General features: G+C 42.8%; 1 protein-coding gene across 9 annotated transcripts in view; it reads left to right on the forward strand.

Annotated features, from left to right (window-relative positions):
• Positions 1-17,844, forward strand: part of APH1B (aph-1 homolog B, gamma-secretase subunit) — a 30,114-nt gene extending 12,270 nt beyond the window's left edge. For 4 of the 9 annotated variants that reach the window (XM_065558363.1, XM_065558362.1, XM_065558359.1 and 1 more), the window contains exons 2-7: positions 677-847; positions 2,930-3,003; positions 4,315-4,437; positions 14,188-14,403; positions 14,639-14,766; positions 15,301-17,844. In XM_065558363.1, the coding sequence (XP_065414435.1) occupies positions 792-847; positions 2,930-3,003; positions 4,315-4,437; positions 14,188-14,403; positions 14,639-14,766; positions 15,301-15,468 (765 nt within the window). In that variant the 5' untranslated portion in view covers positions 677-791 and the 3' untranslated portion in view covers positions 15,469-17,844. Of the gene's footprint in view, positions 1-676; positions 848-2,929; positions 3,004-4,314; positions 4,438-5,798; positions 8,194-14,187; positions 14,404-14,638; positions 14,767-15,300 lie in introns of those variants that run through there. The other 5 variants (XM_065558360.1, XM_005285064.5, XM_005285066.5 and 2 more) reach the window with 5 other exon arrangements.

A 17,844-nucleotide genomic window follows, 5' to 3' on the forward strand; every position in this document is an offset into this window, starting at 1 on the left:
CAGTTGTGATTCTAAGTTGGGCAAACTCCTGGGTGCTCTTTAGACCACATAGCCATGATGACAATCCTGTGCTAACAAGAATTTGCTCCCAAAAGACAGGATTAAAACCACATTTAGCAGCCATTCCCAAATGCTTTGGCTATGGTAAGAAATATAGATGTCAGCAAAAATAGTTTTTAGCAGCAGTGCCCCCATAACTCATATTGAAAATAACGTAGCCCAGTCAAAACCTTTTCACTGTTGTCTCAGGCAGCATGGTTGAGAATGGTCAGTCCACTTCCTGCAACAGTTCAGTTTCCTTGTGTAGTCAAGGCTCTCAAATGGTTTTCTGAAACCATTTTAATCACAGTATACTCTGTCTACGTTGGGGGTAAAACTGTTAGTCTAAGCTGTTTTTAAATTTAGTTTTTCAAATAGTTTACAGTATTAGCATGGTAAATGGGGTTTGTGGGAGAGTATGTGTCTGCTTTGTCACCCACTTCAAGCCAGGTCTTCCTTGTCAATGCCTTTGCTACATTGAGGAGTCCCTTATTAGAGATTTTTAAACACAAGCTATGGAATCTTTTTTATTTATTTATTTAGGTAATTGAATAGTCTGGTAGTATGCATGATGGGTTGTCTCCTCTCTCCCCTGCTTCCCCTTTCTTCCTTCTTTTTTTTTTTTTTTTAACTCTAGAGGTTTCTTCTGGCTGGTCTCGTTGCTGCTTTCTTCCCTTGTATGGTTCATTGCAGTGCAGATTGGTGGGAGCAACAATGCATCAGTAAAGAAAAATTTGCTCATCTTTGGAGTGATGGTCTCTGTCCTGCTCCAGGAAGTCTTCCGATTTGCCTATTACAAACTGTTAAAGTAAGTTAAATGTTTCTTGTGTCTCTTAGGCCTTGCCTACACTGCCACTTTATGGTGCTGCGACTTTCTCAAGGGTGTGAAAAAACACACTCCTGAGCGCTGCAAGTTTCAGCGCTGTGAAGTGGCAGTGTAAACAGTGCACCTGGTAGCAACTCCCCTGGTGGGGTGGTTTTTTATTTTTATTTTTTTTAACAGCGCTGGGAGTGAAGACATTACCCTTACTCTTATCATACTGAATAGGTAGCCTGTAGTATGCCAGCACTCCTCTTACAGCCTCACCAGTTTCTGCATAATTGGGGATATATTAAGAAGTATGAAGTCCTTATGTTACAAAGAAAACTTTCTAAACGTGACTTGAAAATCAGATTTGAAAGTGTTATTATATGATGCATTCAGATAAAAATAACAGGCCTAATAGACGCATTAATGTATCACTGTTTTCTCTCTTATAATAAGACTATCCTTGGGTATAGAAAGAATTTAAAAATAAATAACTTGGGTCTCATCTGTCAAGGATCTCCATTAAAAAAAAAAATCTTGATTGTTAATTAGAACAAACTCCAGTGTTTCAGCCTTATATGTTGACATTTTCATTAATTATTGTAGTCCCCTGCTTGTGAGTTTTCCAGAATTTCTGATTCCTCATTGCTATATCAGTAATCTAGTTATTAAAAACTCAGATTAAAACTTTGATCCTATATCCCTAAGCAAAATGAAATCTGAGAAATATAGCATCTAGGAAAAAGTTTTAAAATACAATGTTTTTATTTCTTTAAATTCCATCTAAGTCTGAATACAAAATTAATACAGGCTGAAAAACTGGGGGAACTGAGTAACAGTGTCATATGGTAACAACAAGGAGTCTGGTGGCACCTTAAAGACTAACAGATTTATTTGGGCATAAGCTTTCGTGAGTAAAAACCTCACTTCTTCATAGTGTCATATGGTGGCATTTTAGATCATGATAATTTACATCCTGTGAATGCTGTAGAAACAGCAGTTGAGTGAACATGACTGACTGCAAGAACAACAGCTTGTCTCACTGACCTCAATAAGAAATGCATTTCATGATGATAAAAGTGGCATCATTTCATGTGACACAAATGTTACTCTCCACTGCTACCATTTCTGCAAAAGAATCAGATATCAAATTCTTCTTTTACAAGTGGCTTCACAATATTTAGGTGCTGGCTAAAAATATTTGCAAAATAATCAAGGTATCTGCTTAGGCAATTTTATTTCAAAGACCAGTGAATGAGGGTAGGTAAACCAGACGAAAATCTTTATTTTTGTTCTTGGCATCAAAATAATTGGTGTAAACCCTGTAACAAGTTCTAACAAATCTTTCCAAATTCTTATTACACTAGTAAACTGAATTTTGCTTGGATAAAGGTTCTTAAGGTACTTGGCATTAATTTGAGGTTTTAACATTTGAGCCCCCGAAAAGAGTGCAGACATGGGCACTGATCCTGCAAAGAATTAAGCGTATGTTTAGCTTTATGCACTGTGAGCAATCCCATTTAAGTTATTTAACTTAAGCATATGAGTAAGTCTTTGCAGGATCAGGACCAAGATATAGTAACTGTTAAAGCTAAAAAACCCCATTAGGAATTCTGCTAAACAGGCTGAAATGTTTGGCTTAAGTTTATCCAGAACTAAAATATTATAGGAGGGGCTGGTAACACCATCTATTATGAAGGCTGCCCAACAATACTTATTATAATATCCTGTTTTCAGTTGTGTATAACTTTTCCTATCTTCATCCATATGGTCCAAAATTTTCCATGCTGGATGTCTACCACAGGGTGAATTTTTTTAGAAGAAATTTCAGCCAAAATATTTCAGCCATTTCTGAGAATGAGACTATGAGAAAATAAGTTGCTTTGCCCATGTTGAAAAATTCTGATGACCTTTGCTTTGAAAAGCCTCCTCACATCCTTTGCATATAATTATTTAAGTGGCTTTCTTGTTTCATTTAGACATTTTAAAAATAAGATCTGACTAGTTTGAAGTAGCAAAATTGAAAAATAGAACGTATGGACATTAAAATACTACTTTTTAAAAATATTGTCTTTATTTCAGAAAAGCTAATAAGGGCTTAATGACTATAAGCCAGGAGGAAACCCTACCCATCTCCGTCAGACAATTGTCCTATGGTAAGTTGAAATGCAGTCAAAACTATTTAACATGTACTCTAAAAAGTCATGTTAGAAAAAAATCATTTGTAAAATGTTATAGCCACAGAAAATGTTATAGCCACAGAAAATGTTAACTTTTGCATGCAGACTGTGTTTATTTGTTACTCCATTTTTATTTGTTTCACAAAGTCTTGTAGACTCCAACAGGCATGTAAAAACTTACTTTATAGATGTTCAGTTTACGTAAGGTTGCTAAGAATTATTTTCTCAAATTCAGAGCCATTTTACAACCATTGACTAATTAATTCTTACAAACGCTCCAGGAGCTAGGTAATTATTTTCATCCCTACTTCATAAATGGGACTTTAAAAAAAAAAAAAAAACTTGCCCAAGATCCTACAGGCAATTACTGTGAGAATGAGGATTAGAATTCAGGAATTCCATGTTTTCAGTTCTCTGGTTAATTTACTAGGCTACACTGTTTCTCAAAATCTTTTTTTTTATTTTTGAGCTCAGTTAATTTGTGTGAAGGTGACCAGGGTTGTGCTGAAATATGAGATGCAGTAAAACTATGATTCTACTTTGTCATGAAGCATTATGTTAATTCTGTATATTTATTTCAATAAAGTTCAGTCTCTATAGTTTGCAGAAAAAATATTATCTTTTTTTTTTAAACAATCATGTGGATTTAGCACTTGTGAAAGATAACATGTTAACAGCTCTGAAAAATGAAGTTCTCTCTCTACGGAAGAGATGTTATATAATAGAGGCAATGTCAGTGCCCACATGACCCAGCCAGCATACCTCAACCTTGATCTTCCAATATACTACTTATCTTTTGGGGTAAGATGGTGCTTCCAAGCCCATTTTGTCCTTGTCTCTTCTAATAAAACTGCCATCAGTTGAGAGGAGACAATAATATCTGAGTTCTGATTCTAGCTCTGACATGGATTCGCTCTATGGTCTTTGAAAAATCACTTAACCTCCTCTCCCACTTCCATCTTGAGGCAATGGGGATAATTATATTTGTTCACTTCACAGCAGAATTGTGAGTGTTGATTGATGTTCGTAAAGCACTTTGAAGATGTAAAGTCCTCTGTAAGTTCTAAGTATTATTTTCCTCCTCCATCACAACCAAAGAATTAGTTGGTTTCCAATAAAAATATAATGTAGGAATGAAATGGAGAGATTCTTTAGAATTCTTTTGTCTTTGAATATGACTATGAATATGACTTCACTTATAAAATCTTGCCACCTGCAGGTAATGTGGGGATTTGTCTAAAGACTTGTAATTAGTCTTTTGTGTGTTTGTGTCTGTTCTTTGTATAGTGTCTGGCCTGGGTTTTGGGATCATGAGTGGAGTATTTTCTCTTGTGAATATCCTGACTGACTCCTGGGGACCAGGCACAGTGGGTATTTATGGAGATTCTCCTCAATACTTCCTGTCTTCTGGTAGGTAAATCTGTGCATGGGAGAGTGGCCTGGTGATTGTTGTGGGGGCTGAGGGGCAAGTGAAAACTGAATTTATTCAGTCATTTTTTCTGAAAAGGTCCTAACATTTCCTGGTATAAGTGGCCCATGGAAAACTTTATTTAACCCATTATGAGGGCTCTAATTGTACTGTGAGATATTTGTGTGGATCTTAGTATACATTTGAATAAACATAACTTTCACTAAACAGTTATGTTAATTTTTGGCTCATGAAGCATAAGATTAATTAAGAATTCAGCTTTTTAAGAAATATTTTACTAGTTTTGCCTCTAGACATTCAGGGTCCCAACCACCAACTGATTGGAAGTCAATCTCACATTGGTAAACATCCCAGCATTCGGTGTGTTGTTTTTCTGCAACTTAAAATCTCTTGTAAATATTTTAATTTTGGTGTACTTTATGGCTTTTTAAAAATATGCTACTTTCTTGACATGGAAAAAAGTTTGTTTCAGTGTAATAAAATAGAGGTTGCAATGACATCAAATTATAAAGAATGTAAATCACTTGTATTTATTTATGTATTCCTTTTCCTTTAAGGGTATTCCTCCCATATATGAAAGTCTAAAAGGACTATAAAACAAATTAGGACTTTGGCACTGTTCTTTCTTATTTTACTATTTCTTTGAAGTCAGATCTGTTTATCATTCTGATCTTGATCATTGCAAAACTAGAGTACCTCTTTAGGTAATGCAAAGCTAAGGAAAACACATTTTTCTGGACACCTTGGGTGTTTATCTCAAGGTTGATATGTAAATCAGATCACCCAGATCGTGCATAAATAATACCCCTATTAATATGAAAACATCAACTTTGAATTATTGCAGAAGAATAGAACAAGAGTAAGATATTGTTACTTCCAAAACGTTATGTTTTGAAAAGCGTATATGCTTTACGTTATCCATGGTCTCTGGTGGTGTTTTCAAAAGAGACTGATTAGGGGTTTCTTTCTTTTAGTGGATGCAAGCAGTGTACACTCATTAAAACTCGCCATTCTGTAAGGCAGACATTTCATCTGGAATTGAATTAAAGGACCATACTTCAGACCAGACTGTTTAAACATATGCTCGCTGCTAGACTCTGCTAGAGAAAAATAAAGTCTCTCTGCTGGTGTAGTGGTTGGTAGAGAGAAATAGATTCTTTGTGCAAGTTCAACTGGGTACATTAAAAATTGGTAGGAAAAATTGGGTTGTTTGACTGCAGCACTGACTGGGTTTGGCTAGGTCTTTGCCTCTGTTAGGGTCAAATATTGTTCTGCTTTGCAGAAATACCAGCTCACTCATCTATTGTTTTCCTTAATTGCTTTTGATCTTTCCACCATAAAGCAGATTCTATAAAGGTTGCCAGGAAGGGAATCACTCCTGGCCCTATTACGGAAGCGTCAGTTGTCCATAGAGGCATGAACAGTGGAGAAGCAGAGCAGAACTGTTGGACTATCATAAGGTTCACCCATGAGTTTTTTAAGGAATGTCCACTCATTTATGAATAATTTTGGCAGTGTAGGACATGACAGGGTGAGAGGTACAATAGGTTTGATCAGATTTAACAAATTTTAAGTTGCTCCTATTTGTTAATTGCCTTACTTCCTAATCATTAACATTAACTTGAGTTGCCAGGGACTTGGTTTTGCTTGTGGAACATCACAGAGCAATAAATTGTTCTTTTTGTTTATTAAACACTCAGAAAGCAAAGAATCAGGCAGAAAATTTTTAGTGAAAAAGTTAAAAACATAGTCTTGATTTCAACACATTCCCTTATTCCCTCTCCCTCTCTTTGCATAGAGATGTACAAAGGGGTAAAATGCTTACTTGAAATTCCCTTATACATGGCATGATATCTTGTTGAGAAATAAGTGGTTCAGTCACTTTATGTGGTAGGTGTCTGTTCAGTGCTTTTTCTTAAACCAATAGAACACAGAGAGAGAGAGAGAGGAGAGTAGGGGGGGGAAAAAAAGTCAGCACTAGTTTCTGCTGGTTGTAGGTCCATTGCTGAAAGACCACAGAAAAAGTACACAACATTTGACCCAATTTTATTGATTTTGAATACCCCGTATCCGTGGCAGAAGCCTGTAGAAGATCTTGGGAAGAACAGTAGAAATGTGAATCCATAAATGTATAAAGTCAGTCTAGATCCTGACATATTTAAGGACACCATATATGTGTTATTGATTGTATAGAAAGCTCCATCATTTTTAAACATTTATATTCGTGTTGAGGTAAGATGTGTCCAAAATTATGCACATTTTTTACAAAAATGCACAGTTGTGTAGCTAACTTCATTGGCTACAGTGTTACAATTAATCTCCTGATACCTCTTTAATTAACTGTTGTTGCCACTTTACAAAATGTAAGTGTGTGTTTGTGTGTAGAGAGAGAGAGAATAAAGTATCACTGCCCTTGGCTTTTTCTTCAAAACAACCATTGGACTGGGGTGGGCAAACTTTTTAGGCCAAGGGCCACATCTGGGTGGGGAAATTGTATGGAGGACCGGGGCAGGGGGTTGGGGTGCGGGAGGGGGTGTGGGGTGCAGGAAGGAGCTCAGGGCAAGGGATTGGGGCAGAGGAGAGGTGCAGGATGTATGAGGGGGCTCAGGGAAGGGGGTTGGGGTGCAGAAAGGGACTCGGCAGGGGTGCAGGTAGGGTGTGGACTGTGGGAGGGGGCTTGGCAGGGGGTTGGGGTGCAGGGTGCAGGCAGGGGGCTTAGGGCAGGGAGTTGGGGGGCAGGGTGCAGGAGGGGTTCAGGCTCCGGCCCGGTGCCGCTTACCTAAAGCGGCTCCGGAGTGTCAGTGGCGCGCACCAGGGCCAGGGCAGGCTCCCTGCATGCCTGCCCTGTCTCCAGCCCTGCGCTGCTCCAGGAAGCGCTGTGGCCCCCTGAGGGTGAGAGGGGGTGAAGGGCTCCGCGTGCGCTGCCCTTGCCGCACCGCCAGGTACCTCCCCTGAAGCTCTCATTGGCTGCGGTTCCCCGTTCCCGGCCAATGGGAGCTGCGGGGGTGGTGCCTGGAGGCAAGGGCAACGCACGGAGCCCTCTGCCCCCCCGCCCGGGGGCCGCAGGGAAGTGGTGCCGGCCGCTTCTGAGAACGGCGTCCTCAGCGCCACGTGGGGCAATCCCACTGGCCGGATCCAAAGCCCTGAGGGGCTGGATCCAGCCCGCAGGCCGTAGTTTGCCCACCCCTGCATTAGACACTTTGTATTGTGCTTAGTATACATTTATATGGTGTATATTGCAACCCCACAGCACTTTAAGGAACTGTAAACTATAAATACACAACAAGAAAGTTTCCAGCTTTCTTGTTGCATAACAGGTGTTCCTAAATTTCCTGTTGTGGTTAAAACTTTAAATCAAGCTGTTAAGATGTGTTATGAAGAAACTGAAATGTTCTTAACCAAGCATCCCAATTGAATTTTACAATATTTAGTCCCTAGATGGCGCTATCTCACATCATTGTGACTTCAAATGGTTGTGATTTCATGTAATTTAAATATATTGCTAATTTTGTTTTAAGAGAGAAGATAAGAATTAAACTCTCCATTTCCTTTTTGGAAGTCCCACTTTTCTCAGATTGCAAAATATAAATATTTTATTCAAAGAAGAACAGTGCATTATTGAAATATTATATTTGATTTCTTTGAGAGCACTTGTTTTAATTGTACCAGATGCTTTGGACCTTAGCTTATACTTTTGAAATATGAGATCTTTTTGATTAAAAGGCAAGGTTTTTTAATATGGATTTGTTTGATTTTCCCCCCCTCCTCCCCTTGAGATCTTGTGAACGTGCTCAGTTGGAATAGACAGACAGCTCAGTTATTTCAGTTGTCTGCCTCCTGCTTTCTAAACTCGGATAGTTGTGTATTAATTGACTACATTAATAAAAACCCAAATCTAATGGAGTGGGGAGAGCACTGACTCGGATACATGCTTTCCTCTTGTCCTAAGACACCATAGAAACAACTCTGTGCAGTAAAGGCAACACAGAGTGACAGCTGAAAAAGATGAGCATTCAACTTCTATGTCAAATTCTTTTGAAATTAAGATATGGAGAATAAATTACCGGTACTTGACCAAGGCCACATACGTCCGGGGCAGTTCTGGGTCAGAACTCAGGTAGTCCTTGAGAGCCCAGAAACAAGACTTCTGTAGGTGGATGTTACAAATCGTCAGTCGTGCTTGGGAGTGGGTGTGGTCTAATGGATAGGGTGTTGGACTGGGAGTCAAGAGATGTGGATACCATTCCCAGCTCTACCAGTGACCTTCGATGTGACCTTGGGCAAGCCACTTCCCCTCTCTGTACCTCTGTTTCTTCTTCGAGTGATTACTCATGTGTATTCCACAATACGGTACCGAGCAGGGGGTGACTGTGGAGATACCAGCGGTGGCTTGCCTCTGGACCGGAGACCCACTGTTGTCGGTGCCCCTGGTACCGGCAGGGACATAATGTCCAGGCCGCTTGCAGGGCCTTTGGCGTGGAGGGCATCCGGACATCCAGAGAAGCCTGGTCCGACTGGGCTGGGCTACACCTGAGTTGGAGGCCTGGAGGCCGATGGGGACCGTGGACTGCCCAACATGGGTCTAGCCTCTCCCCCAGTCTTGCTTTGGTGCTGCTGTGGCGAAGGCCTCTTCTTAGCCTTCTTGGCATGCCCCGTGGACGGGGAGTGGTGCCGACTGATAGGTGGCACTGAGGGGTCGCCGCATACCGACACCGCGGCACCTGGTGCCGACTCAGAGCGGCGCACCGGAGTCGGGGTCAACACCGACTCAATCAGGAAAGCCCAGAGCCAAATGTCACTTTCTCTTTTGGTCCAAGGCTTGAAAGACCTGCAAATCTTGCAGCGATCGTTGAGATGGGTTTCCCTCAGACAGCATAAACAGTCCGCATGCAGATCACTCACTGGCATCAGCCAGTTTCTCTATGCCTCCCCCCCCGTCTTGCTGATAAGCAAGGTCCTGGAAAAGATAAAGATGAACAGGGCCCGGGGCCTCCTGATTGTCCCGGTGTGGCCCAGGCAACATTGATACGGGACCCTCATGAGCCTGGCAGTTGCTCCGCCGTGGCCATTGCCATCTCACCCTGACCTGCTCTCCCAGGACCAGGGCCACCGCCTCCACCCCAACCTAGCGGCACTCCACCTCACAGCGTGGCTGCTCAACGGTTAGGTCAGAAGGAAAGGCCGTGCTCAGAAGGGGTTCAGCACATCCTCTTGGAAAGCAGGCGACCCTCCACGTGTCGAGCCTACTTGGCAAAGTAGTCTCGGTTTTCCCGATGGGTGGCTGAGCAGGACGTTTCCCCCATGGCTGCCCCGCTCCAGCTCAGTTTAGACTAACTCCTTCACCTTAGAACCCAAGGCCTGGCACCCTCGTTCATCAAGGTGCACTTGGCGGCCATATTGGCCTTCCACCCATCGGTGCAGGGGCACACGATATTCTCTCATGCTACGACTGGCCGATTCCTTAAGGGATTGGATCATCTCTTCCCATACGTTAGGCCCCTAGTCCCACAGTGGGACCTGAACTTGGTGCTGGCCTGGTTGATGGGTGCCCGCTTCGAGCTTTTAGCTACATGCTCCTGGTCGCACCTCTTGTGGAAGGTAGCCTTCCTGGTGGCGATCACGTCTGCTAGATGGGTCTCGAAACTTTGACCTTTGAGCCCCCGTACATGGTATTCCATAAAGATAAGGTCCAGCTCTGCCCACATCCTTCGTTCCTCCCGAAGGTGATCTCCACCTACCACATGAGTCAGGACATTTTCCTGCCAGTCCTCTGCCCCAAGCCACACGCGTCCAGTGAGGAGCGCCGCCTCCAGATGCTGGATGTGAGACGGGCTCTGGCCTTTTACCTGGAACAGACTAAGCGGTTCAGGAAGTCTTCTCAGCTGTTCATCACTTCGGCCAAACGCATGAGGGGTTGGCCGATCTCCACTCAGTGGCTCTCCAAATGAAACACCTCGTGCATCCGAACCTGTTACGACCTGGTGGGAATCCCTCCGCCGTCAATTGTGAGGGCACACTCAACTAGGGCGCAAGTAGGGTGACCAGATGACAAAGATGAAATATTGGGACATGGGGGGGAGGCGTGGAGCCAAAAAAAAAAAAAAAAAGCCGGAGCGCGCCCCCCCCCCCCCCCCCGCCAGTGGCACAGCCCCATCTCCACCCAACTCTAGGCTTCGACCCCCGATACACCCCCAGCTCCCCCATCCCCTCGCTCCTGGGCTCCGAGCTGTGCAGCCAAGCCGTGGGGCGAACCAGGCAGCCGGGCCCAGCCCCTCCTGGCAGGAGCGTGTCTGCCCCACGCATGTCTCCGCCTACCCGGGCGCGGCCCCCAGACCCACTGCGCTGTCCCGGGGGCTGCAGCAGTCTTCGCGCTGCGCTCCCGGCCCAGGCCATGGCCTGTGTGCAAACCTGGGAGGGAGGAGGAATGCTGCGTGCTTGGGGAAGAGGCAGGGACAGGGCGGGTATTTGGGGAGGGATCCAATGGGGAAAGGAGGGGGTGGAGTCGGGGCGGGGGGGGCAAGAGCCCGTCCGGGCTCCGCCTGTGTGCCAGAGCAGAGGGCAAAATTGCTTGTTTGTCCAGTGTCCCGACCGATGTTCGGTCGGGATGTGGGACAAACAAGCAAATATCAGGACAGTCCCGATAAAATCGGGATGTCTGGTCACTCCCAGACCAGGGAAGACACTGGGTTCGGCAGGGCTGTGCTCCGTCCCAAGAGTTTGTGAACTCCTACCCACCTCCAACAGGTATAGCTTGGGAATCACCTATTGTGGAATACACATGAGCAACTCAAAGAAGAAAAGACAGTTACCTTTTCCATAAGTGGTGTTCTTCGAGATGTGTTGCTCAGGTCCATTCCACATCCCGCCCTCCTTCCCCTCTGTCGGAGTTGTCTGGCAAGAAGGAACTGAGGGTGGGGGGAGCGTGCACGCCCCTTATACCGCACCATAGATCGCTTGGGGCGCTCTCCTATGGGTACTGCTAGGGGAAAAACTTCTGGCACCGGTGCACATGGCGAGCACTCACACCTATTGTGGAATAGACATGAGCAACACAGCTAGAAGAACGCCAGTTACGGAAAAGGTAACGGTCTTTTCCTCTCCCATCTTTTTCCTCATTTTGATTGAAAACTTTTGGAGGCAGAAATTCTCTCTTACTATTTGTCTGTTCGCTCTTTGGGGCTGGGACTGTCATTTATTGTATGTTTGTACTGCTCCTAGCACAATGGTGTCCAACCTGGTTGGCAGTTCTAGGTGATACTACAGTATAAACTTAAATAATAAAATAATAATGGGACCCTAATTCCAATTGAAACCTCTAGATGCTTCTGTATTTCAAATAATAATGCTGCTGCCTCTTGTATAACTGCTCATTCTGCTGCTCATAATTTGGTTATTAAATTATGGCACTTGTAGCATGCTATTGGGAAGCTAAGTACATCCAACATGGGTCTCTAACTCTGAAAATCAAATGCCACATCAGTTAAAAAGCAAATTGGGTACTTTATTCCCAAATTTAACAATTTTCCAGTGTATTTTAGCACCCAATATCTCCTGACTGCATAAGCAGAGCATAATGTATGCTATGTACTACATAAATAGTGTCTAAATATTTCATGGTAACATGGTGGATGTGTGTGTGTGTTTGTTTAAAACATGTTTACCATCCAGTGTCAATGATCACCAATGATCAATGTACCTTTTCATTTTAAGTAGTACATTCAAGAGGTAACATTTAAAAACAAAGATTTATTTTCCCCTTTTTATACACAAATATGAGCAAAGTCTGTGAAAAAATATACTAGAGGACTTCAAAAATTAACAAATATACATGACCCGCAAATCTCTATAACTATTGTGGGTTCTCTCAAAAGATTTAACAATAAATCCTCTTGATACCCATATCAGTTTGCTTTTTGTGCATGCAGTAACGTGGACCAAGTCAATGGACTCCTCTGGAGTAAGATCTTTCCAGTTCTCCTCGTCTGGGCTGTAAAGGGAGGCTTTATTCCTCTCTGGCTGAAGCTCAAAACACAGCTAACTCTATTTTTGTTCACTAGCTCATTCCCATTTGAGTTACCTTCCCTGAAAGGAAACTGTAAGCATGGTGTGCTCCTAAAGGAACATATGTGATGTTTCTAATCCTTTGGAAACCAGAACTGTCACTTCATCCAATTATGTAACTGTCTAGTTGGCATGTTTGATTCCCTTATGTTTTCAAGCCACCTCTTCGCTATCTTATTGTTTATCAGGAAAAAATAGTGTTCTCTGCATTTAACAAACATTCACGTTAACAAAGTGAAATTTCAGTGTGGCGTGTTGTCTTGCAGAAGGTACCAGACATCCTGCACCTGCCTGCGTTATTCCTGGCATTTGAACAATTTCATCTTCAAGTGGCATATGACTGTCCATCACATTACTGATATTTTCTTTGTGTGGTCTGGGGGGAAAAAATGGAAAACATGGGAAATTTTTGTGTAGTTTGTGTATTATTGTATTTGCTTTTACTTGTGTTTTAGTTAAATCACAGGGTATCCAAAATTTGTCCTTGTCTGTTTACTTGACTGAGTTGGGAACTAACACTGATACCCGATGTCTTGTTTGATTTTCCTTCAATGGTACCAGTTACATAGCACTTTTATAAAGTCTTAAACTTGAGATTATTTAAAATGGCTTCCTTTTAAAGGGTGTTGCCATGTGGATTATGCCTGAAGTTTACATTTTCTAAAAATATAGAGAAATTTATACTATGTGGTTATTTAAAAAAAAAAAAAACCCAAACCCTAAATACTATAAAGCAAAATAGTTATTTGCATTTAAATTATTCCTCTGCAGTTTGGGCATACAAACCTTGCAGCATTTGCCCCTATATAATTATGGCTCAAGCTACGTGAAATGCAGAAATAAACAGCAATAATTGTAAGACGTACATTTGATTTTTAAAAATAGTAATTGGACCAGAGAGTGTGGGAGTGAGTGTAGAGCCCACCGGTTAGGGCACTCACCTGGAAACGGAGACCCAGGTTCCAGTCCCCCAACTCCATTGACTATTTATTTTTATGTAGTGGAACAGCTTCAACAGGAGAGAGTGAGAGAGCCATGCCCCAGAATACCCCATACCCCAATGATTACGACACTCTCCTAAGAGGTGGGACACCCCAGTTCAAACCACTTCTCCACATCAGGCAGAGGTGGGGGAATTGAACTTAGGTTGCCTACATCCTGGGTGAGCGCTCTAACCACTGAGATAAAAGTTATAAGACAGGGGCACCTCCTCTTCTGCCCCCCCCTTTTGTGTGGGATTTGGTGTGCTCTGAGCATGCCTACCATATCAGTCCCCTCATGCAAGATAAACGGGGGAAAGCCTATTTTGAGAATCCGCTGGGGCTGAGGTGCACAATAGCTGCCCAAGTGCCTAGACTGAGGCAGTTGTGCTCATTGGCAGAAACTTAGGCACCCAGGGTTCTTTCATGGTGCAAATTTAGGTGCCTACCAGCTTTAGGCACCTACAGAGCTAGGCAGCAGCTGAGCAGACATTTGGGGGATCTAGGTGGCACATAAATGTTGGATTGAGGTGCCTACATTGTCAGTTAGGTGCCTAAGTTCTTTTGTGGACCTAGCCCTTAGTTCCTTTCTCCTTTTTGCTGTACAATACTAGTAAGCAAGATTTTCTTTCTTTCAATTGGTTTTGAAGTTTAAAACCCATTTATTTTTTTCTTTGTCTTTGCTTTCAGGCTATAAATGTTTTTCAGGTTGTAAATGTGACTTTTACCCACCTTCCTACCTCTTCCAAAATATGGATTTGAAATCCTCTGCTGGAAGACAAGGAAAACAGTCCCTATTTCTTATGCATAGTGAAGGAGGAGCAGTAGATCCAATCAGTTGTGTGAATAGTTTTGCTATGATGCTGTATAAGTCCTGGGATAAGCACATCAAAACCAATCGTTTAGGTAAAAATGTATGTGTTTTTGGCTGCCTAGCTATATTACATTTACAGCTGTTGCTAATGTGTGTGCAAAATACATGGAGTTTTGTGTTCTCTTGTGTAGACTGCTGTATAGGTATTAATGGATACTCATACTACCAGTTTGAACCAGAGGTGGTGGGGATGAATGAAAACACTATGTGTGTTTGTACATGTAATGCCTTACCAGTAGTGAGGACTAATGATATACTGTCTTTCAGCATTCATGACTTTGGCCATTGTTCTGCTGCACATTTTTTGGGGCATTGTATTTTTTGATGCTTGTGAAAAGAAGAAGTGGTGGGCACTGGCACTGGTCATCCTGAGCCATTTGCTGGTATCAGGTGTGGTGAGTTCACCTGTTATATATTCTTAAAGTCTGCTAGATTGATATGAGGGGAGGGGTAGAAGGGAATACATTTCTGATTAGGACTGCTGATCATGGCTTTAATAATCAAACAAAAATGCAAATTAATGAATTATTTGTAGGGTAAAAGCCAAACAAGTGTTTTCACTCCAATAACTTTCCAGTCGGGATATATTTGTCCTTTGCATTATTTGCCTACCCCATCCTTCTTAAGTTGTCTTTTGTAAGCATTTTCGGTACAAAATAGTCTGGGGCCACAAGATGCACAGTGGCTAACTGTTGAAATGCAGCAACATTTGCAATGAAGAGCTGCAGTTAGAGCACTGCCAAATGCAGAATTTTGGCCAAGACACTTGGCAAACTCTTGATGTCTTAAAAATTATCCCCCTGGCTTGTTAGTATCCAGGCAGAGCAGGCAGCCTGGATTTCTAAGATCTCATCTGATGAAAAGAACTTTGGATGTTAATTTAATTGTTGCTGTTCAACTGAACTATGATTTTTCTTTTCCTTTTGCAGACTTTCCAGAATCCTCAGTATGAAGGCAGCCTAGTGCCATCTTATATTATCATGATGCTTATGGCTACCTGGGCTTTCTTCACTGCTGGTGGCTCCCTTAGAAATCTGAAACTGTGTCTGATGTGCAGAGACAAGGACTTCCTTTTAGCCAACCAGCGCCCCAGATAACCTCTAAGCATCTGGATTTTACCCATCCATCTCTCTACATGTTTAGTGAAAGCACAACTAGTGCCTTCTTGACCTTTCTTGAATGCTAAGTTGAGATATATATGTATTCCTGTGTAACTTGGCTTCTTTCAGGCAGCTGTCTGAACTGCATATGTGAGTGATGAATGAAATCTCCTTAAGAGTACCCCAAAATTAAACAGTTTACATGTTAGCTACTGCTTTATGCACTAAGTTTGGGCTGAGTTAATAGAACAAATGAACACATATCAAACATGGATAGACTAGATTTAAAACTAAAAGGCTATCTGCTAACTTCAGTTGTGAATTACACATCCACTTTGCTATGGAATTAATAAAGATAACATTTTATTGTGCCACAATGAACTTCTAGATGCAATAATGAAAAAACGCAATTTTCATATGGTGGTTTAGCCAAAGTTAAGATGTTTCCTATTTTAAAAAGCTATAATATTTAATAGTTAGGCTTTCTGAATTGTTAAAATATGTTTTAGAGCATAGGGCATTAACTTCTCTGTGTAAATATTAGAAATATCCCTTCAGGACTACGTTGTTTGTATAGTAGAGATGACACACAAAGGACCATAACTTTTTCTGACTCCTGAAAATGCACTCAGGGTATGTCTACACTACAAAATTAGGTCGATTTTATTTAAGTTGCTTAAATTGGAGGCTCAGTGTCAAGTCGATTCTGCATGCCCCACTATGCACATTGTGTCAGCAGAGCGCATCCTCACTAGCAGGGCTTGCGTCGACTCACGGAGCGCTGCACTGTGGGTAGCTATCCCACGGTGCATGGAGCCGAGTGGAATGTTGGGTTGGGCTTGCAATGCCTCATGGGACCAAAACATTTGCGCGGGTGGTTATGGGAACATGGCATTAGCCTCCCATGATGCACTTACCTCCCTCCCTCCCTCCCTGAAATCAACGGCAAACAAACCAAGCCTTTTTTCCTAAGCCTGAGTTACCTGTGCAGACGCCATAGCATGGCAAGCATGGACCCCACACAGCTGTACACTGTTGTGAGTATTACAAACACCTCATGCCTTATCCTGCAGTATTTGCTCAGCCAAAGCAGGAGCTGCCACGCAGAACAACATGATGCCACTCAAGCAGCCCTGCTTGAAGCCATGGAGTGGAGCAATTCGCAGATTCTGGTGACAGTTGTGTATCACCTTGACACAGTGGAGTGCTGCTTCTGGGCCTGGGAAACAAGCACTAACTGGTTGGACCACATAGTTATGCAGCTATGGGATGATGAGCAGTGGCTGCAGAACTTTTGAATGTGCAAGGCCACTTTCATGGAACTGTGTGAAGAGCTTTCACCAGCCCTGAAGTGCAGTGATACTAAAATGAGAGCTGCTCTGACAGTTGAGAAGCGAGTGGCGATAGCTCTGTGGAAGCTTGCAACATCAGACTGCTACCAGTCAGTGGGGAATCAATTTGGAGTGTGTAAATCTACCATGGGGTCTGTTGTGATCCAAGTTGCCAGGGCAATCAATAGACTTCTGCCAAAAAGGGTAGCGACTCTGGGAAATGTGCAGGACATAGTGGATGATTTTGCCGCAGTGGGGTTTCCTAACTGCGGTGGGGCGATAGACGGAATGCATATCCTTATCTTGGCACCAGACCACCTTGCCAAAGAGTACATAAATCAAAAGGTGTACTTCTCAATGGTGTTGCAAGCAATGGTGCATCACAGGGGCCATTTTACCAACATCAACGTGGGATGGTAGGGTAAGGTGCATGACGCGTGCATCTTTAGGAGCTCCGGTCTGTTCAGAAAGCTGCAAGCAGGAACTTTCTTTCCAGACTGCAAAATAACCGTTGGTGATGTTAAAATGCCAATCATGAACCTGGGAGACCCAGCCTACCCCTTGTTCCCATGGCTCATGAAACCATACACAGGCAGCCTGGACAGCAGTAAGGAGCGGTTCAACCATAGGATGAGCAAGTGCAGAATGGTGGTGGAATGTGCCTTTGGACGTTTAAAAGCCCACTGGCATAGCTTGCTTACTAGGTTAGACCTCAGTGAAAGCAATATCCCCATTGTTGTTGCTGTGTGCTCCATAATATCTGTGAAACAAAGGGAGGAAAGTTTCCGGCAGGATGGGGGGTGGAGGTAGATCACTTGGCAGCCAATTTTGAGCAGTCAGACACCAGGGCAATAAGAAGAGCACATTGAGGTGCCCTGCCTCTCCGTGAGGCTTTGAAAACTAGTTTCATCAATGACCCACAATAATGTGACACTCAATGTGTTACTTACCTAGCTGTCCCCTTCATTGCATGTACTCCCCTGTAAACTACAACCGTGCTAACCGCTGCGTGCTTAATGAATAAAGAACCTTTTCTCCTCAA

Source organism: Chrysemys picta, chromosome 10 (genome assembly GCF_011386835.1).
Source record: "Chrysemys picta bellii isolate R12L10 chromosome 10, ASM1138683v2, whole genome shotgun sequence".
NCBI lineage: Eukaryota > Metazoa > Chordata > Testudines > Emydidae > Chrysemys > Chrysemys picta.